At 61.1% G+C, this 5,055-nt stretch overlaps 1 protein-coding gene across 1 annotated transcript; it reads left to right on the top strand.

The window, feature by feature from the left end:
• The first annotated feature begins 50 nt into the window (after positions 1 to 50).
• Positions 51 to 3,328, top strand: KLF8 (Kruppel like factor 8). The gene is made up of 4 exons (XM_017814012.1): positions 51 to 736; positions 1,299 to 1,425; positions 1,533 to 1,666; positions 2,378 to 3,328. Exons 1-4 carry the CDS (start codon positions 211 to 213, stop codon positions 2,557 to 2,559), a joined length of 969 nt encoding a protein of 322 aa, XP_017669501.1. The 5' UTR covers positions 51 to 210; the 3' UTR covers positions 2,560 to 3,328.
• The last annotated feature ends 1,727 nt before the right edge of the window (positions 3,329 to 5,055 follow it).

The following is a 5,055-nucleotide window of genomic DNA, read 5'->3' as shown; positions in this document are numbered from 1 at the left end:
GGCCGTCAGGGCCCCTCCCGGCGGGTCCCGCCCGCCCCTCACGGCCCCGCCCGGCCCCGGCGCCGCCTGAGGCGCCGAGTCCTTCCCCCTCTCTCGCTCTGTTGTTTCGTGCCTCAGTTTCCCCTCAGCGCTCACGGGTCTCTCTCCTTCTCTCTCTCTCTCTCTCTCTCTCTCTCTCTCTCTCTCTCGCAGGGGAAGGCCACGCCCGCCATGAGCTCGTCGGCGCTGCTGGCCGAGGGCCCCCTCGACCCGCCGGTGCTGCTGGCGGACATCAAGACGGAGCCCCCCGAGGAGCTGCTGGCCAGCGACTGCAGCCAGCCCCAGGCTGAGCCCGTGGATCTCTCGCTCAACAAGTCTAAGGTGGCTCCCGCCTCGGCGCCGCCACCGCCGCCTCCCCCCTCCTCGGTGCAGTCCTCGCCCATGTTGGTGGCCCCGCCGGTGCCCGCGCCCGCCACCGTGTCCATCCCGCCCTCGGGCCTCAGCTCCACCTCGGCCATCCCGGCCGTGCTGTCGCCCGGCTCCATCCTGGCATCCACGCAGGGCAGCGGCGGGCAGCAGATCCTGCACGTCATTCACACCATCCCCTCCGTCAACCTGCCCAGCAAGATGGGCAACCTGCAGACCATCCCCGTGGTGGTGCAGTCGCTGCCCGTCGTCTACACCACCGTGCCCACCGACGGCGTCACCGCCATCACCGTGCCCCTCATCGGGGGCGATGGCAAGAACGCGGGGTCCGGTAAGGGCAGCCCTGAAGTTTGGGGGGGTGGGAGTGGGGGGGGCATCTGTCCCGCCTCACTCTTTAAGGGGATCAGGTTTTTCCACTGTGGGGTGTTCCCCCACCACGCACCGTGTGCCACCTTCACCCTCAGCCCCCAGCCTGTGCCCCTCAGGGGACATGGCAGGGCGGGGACACGCGGGGCATGGCACTGCCTGTCCTCCACCCATGCTGCTGCTGGCAGTCTGCCTGCCCTTCCCACTGGCTGCCCGCTGCCAGCAGCTCTGGTTTCAGTTCGCCTGCTTCCTGTGCCCCCTGCAATCCCCTTTCCCAGGACATTCCCTGGATGTGCCCTCCTCTGGGCAGGAGCAGGCAGCCAAAAGGGTGCCCCCCAAGTTGTTCCCCGCCTCGGGAGTTTCTCCATCTGCCCAATTGGATTTGATTCCGTGGGGGGACGGAGAGTGTTCGATGCCCTGCAGGAGCAGGGGGATGATGATTTTGATGCTGTAGGGGTGGGTGATTTTGGGAGTGTCCCTTTTCTGTGCTCACCTGCCTCACCCCTTCCCTCTTTCTGTGCCAACAGCTTTCCTATCCCGGACCCCACCTGTGAAAATGGACCCGGGCTCCATGTTCCCCATGGACATGAACAGCGACAGCGAGGACAGCGCCTCGGAGAGCGGCCCAGCCCCGTTCCAGGACCTCCAAAGAGAGTGAGTCTCACCCTGTCTGTGCCTCCCCTCCCGGTTTGTGCCCCCTGGGTGCCCCACAGAGCCCAGGGGTGCCAGGGCTGTGCCTCCAGCTCTCCCTCCTCCCACAGGCCGGCAGTGAGGGGGCCCAGGGCCGACTCCCCCGACCTGAAGAAGCGACGCATCCACCAGTGCGACTTTGAGGGCTGCAACAAGGTCTACACCAAGAGCTCCCACCTCAAGGCCCACCGGAGGATACACACAGGTGGGAGCAGGAGCAGTGTCCCCAGGACCCCCATCGGCTGGGGGCACCCAGGGATGGGCTGGGAGGGTGATAGTGGGTCATCCCTGGGCTCTGGGGTGACCTTTTGAGGGTGCTGGCACTCCATGCCCGAGCTAGAGGACACTTTGGGGGCTTGGGGAGGCCTTTTAGGGGGTGCAGGGCCCTTTGAAAAAAACAGAGAGGGGCCCTTGGAGAGGCCCTTTGTGGGCTCAGGGTGCTGGCACCCTGTGTCAGGGCTGGAGGCTTTCCTCTGGGGTCATAGGGGGCTCTTGGGAGGTGCTCTCTGTAGGCACAGGGTGCTCTGTGGGGGTGCTGTTACCCTCTGTCAGGGTTCAGGGTGGCCCCCTTAGGTACCTTTGGGGCACTTGGGCCCTGTGTTGGTACCCAAGGCCATGCGTGGTCCATCCCTGGGCTCAGGGGTGGCCCTTTAGGGGTTCTGGCACCCTCTGCCAAAGACTGGGGAGTCCTTTTGGGGGCTCAGGGTGCTGGTACCCCGTGTCAGGGTACCTTTGGATCTCTTGTGCTCTGTGCTGGCCCTTTCGTGGTGCTGGTACCCCGGGCCACGCGTGGTCCGTCCCTGGGCTCAGCGGCGGCTCTTTGGAGGCACCAAGGAACTGCCCTTCCCTGGGAATAGCCGGGGGGCACATGGGGGTCGCTGTGGCAGCGCTGACCCTTCTGTGCCTCCCCCCACAGGTGAGAAGCCCTACAAGTGCACGTGGGAAGGCTGCACCTGGAAGTTCGCCCGCTCGGACGAGCTGACGCGGCACTTCCGCAAGCACACGGGCATCAAACCCTTCCGCTGCTCGGACTGCGACCGCAGCTTCTCCCGCTCCGACCACCTGGCCCTGCACCGCCGGCGGCACGTCATGATGTGAGCTCGGGGTGCCGGGGGTGCCAGGGGGCCCCCGTGCCCCTCCGTGTGCAGAGACTGTGGGAGCGGAGAGGCCGAGCTAACTGTGAGCAGCCTGTGCCTGCTGTGGGAGCCCCGCTGGCACAGCGTGGGAAACTGGATTCTGGACTGCTCCTCCTTCTCTCTTGTCCCCAACTCTTCTGTTTCCTGGGATTCTCCTCCCTACTCGGCACGGCTGGAGGCTCCTCCTTGACTCCTCACCCGGGATTCATCCAGCAGCTGCCTCCTGACTCGCGTCTCTTCAGCCTGTTCCACCTGGTGTGCTCACTGTCCCCTGCCCCCTCCCAGTGCCTGTGGGCAAATCTGGGAGCCATGGCAAGGTCAGGGAGGCAAGGAGGCCCTTGTGCAGGAGCTGTTGGCCTCTTCCCTCTCCCTCCCAGACACTGTCCCAGTGGGAGAAGGGACTCTGGAGTGTCACCTTCTGTGTGTCCCTCAGTGCGTGCTGGGCTTTGTGGGAAGTGCCGGGGTCATGTCGAGGGCCAAGAGGAAAAGAGGAAGCAAGAACAGGGGGAAACACAACCCCACAGTGACCCACAAACAAGGGCCACCACCACCACAAAAAGGGAAACTCTGTGGAACGTGAAACTTTGATTTTATGGAATTTTAAGAGGGGGTGGGACAGGGTGGGGGGAATGAGAGCCACCAGCTCTCGGGTTTTTTGGAAGCCTCTGGGCCACGTGAAGCATTTCTAAGTTAAACCAGCGGCTGTGGCCACACACTTTGCTTTTTAATAATTGTTTGTCTGGAGTGTTTCTTCTTCCTCCTTCCCCCTCAGCCAACCTCCCCCTGGTTTCTGGGAGGGTGGCAGGATTTGGGGTTGAAGCTGTTGAGTGATGGGAAGGGTGATGGATGGGGTGGGCCATGACACCCTAATCCTCAGGCTGTCCCTGCAGGGGCTGGTTTGAGGGACGAGCTTCCCAAAACGTCTCTTGGAGCTGATGCCTTTGCCTTGGCTGCTTGGGGAGGGAGCAGCTGGTGTGGGGAGGGTCTGGGGGGACAGTTCAGAGACCTGTGGCCCCTAAAAACAACTGATGGCAGCTTGGGATACTGCTTTTCCTCTCCACTTCAGGGTGTTCATGGGCAGAGCTTTGTGGTTCCTGACCCCCCTGGGGCTGGGCATAGCTAGAGGGTGGGCACAGGTGATTCAGGTGAAGTGCCAGGTCCTGCACTTGGGCACGACAGCCCCCCACAAGCCTCAGGCCTGGGGCAGAGGGGCTGGCAAGCTGCCAGATGGGGACGAATGTTTCAAAAATATTAATGGCAGTGTAGAAATGACATCATCCTGTTCCAGGATGAGGGTGGTCTCCTCACCAGCAGGGACAGGGACAAGCAGAGGGGTTTAACCCTTTCTTTGTCTCCATCTTCAACATGGATGATGGACCAAGGGGGGCCTCAGTGCCCTGAGCTGCAGGACTGTGACTGCAAAATGACCAAGTGGAGCCTGAAATCATGTGGGATCTGGTGCTCCAGCTGGATCCCTACAAATCTATGGAGCCTGATGGCATTCATCCCAGAATCCTTCAGGAGCTGCTGATGTCATCACAAAACTTCTCTCCATGATTTTTGAGTGGTCTTGGGAATCCAGGGCATTCTCAGCTGACTGGAATCTGGAGAATCTTGTCCCCATTTTCAATAAGGGCAAGAAGGAGGATCCTGGAAACTCCAGGCCTGTCAGTCTCACTTCAGTGCCCGGGATAATCATGGAAAAGATTTTTCTGGGAAGTACTGAAAAACACCTGGAGGACAACTGGTTGCAGCCAGGGGAAAGACCTGCTTATCCAACCTGATTTCCTTCTGGGACAGGGTAACGTGGCTGATCTAGGAAAGCCAGGAGATGGAATCTTTTGGGACTTCAGCAAAGTTTTCCATAGTGTCTCTCCCAGGATCCTGCTGGACAAACTGAGCCCACAGCTGGATAACTGTGTTACAGGATGGGTGAGCAGCTGAGCACAAAGGGTGACAGCGGGTGACACTGGTCACCAGTGGGGTTCCACAGGGTTCCCTCCTCGGCCCTGTGCTCTTCAACATCTTCATTAACCTGACCTGACCTCACCACAGAACTCAAAGGGATGCTCAGTAACTTTGCCAACACCACCAAACTGGGAGGAGCTGTTGAGTCCCTGGAAGGGAGGGAGGCCCTGCAGGGAGACCTCGACAGATCAGACATGAGCAACCACCAACCATGTGGAGTTTGCCAAGGGCAAGGGCCGGGTTCTGCCCCTGGGATGGGGCAACCCCAGATATATGGACAGGCTGGGGAATGTTTGTTCAGCCTGGAAGAAACTGAGGGAAGACCTCACTGGGGTCTTCAACATCCTCATGAGGGGCAGCAAAGGGGCAGCTCCAGCCTCTGCTCTGTGACCAGTGACAAGACCTGAGGATTGGCTGGAGCTGTGCCAGGGCAGGGTCAGGTTGGATCTCAGGACAAGGTTCTTCCCCCAGAGGGTGGTTGGGCACTGAC

The sequence above is a fragment of the Lepidothrix coronata genome, unplaced genomic scaffold (genome assembly GCF_001604755.1).
Source record: "Lepidothrix coronata isolate B3197 unplaced genomic scaffold, Lepidothrix_coronata-1.0 Scaffold2, whole genome shotgun sequence".
NCBI lineage: Eukaryota > Metazoa > Chordata > Aves > Passeriformes > Pipridae > Lepidothrix > Lepidothrix coronata.
Note: the sequence above shows the minus strand (reverse complement) of the source record. Positions and strands in the feature narration are given on the sequence as shown.

Bases quoted from the DNA above. Each gene is read 5' to 3' on its own strand.
- KLF8 (XM_017814012.1), top strand. From the start codon at position 211: ATGAGCTCGTCGGCGCTGCTGGCCGAGGGCCCCCTCGACCCGCCGGTG. The intron at 737-1,298 runs GTAAGGGCAGCC...CTGTGCCAACAG, and splicing joins TGGCAAGAACGCGGGGTCCG to CTTTCCTATCCCGGACCCCA. The intron at 1,426-1,532 runs GTGAGTCTCACC...CTCCTCCCACAG, and splicing joins TTCCAGGACCTCCAAAGAGA to GCCGGCAGTGAGGGGGCCCA.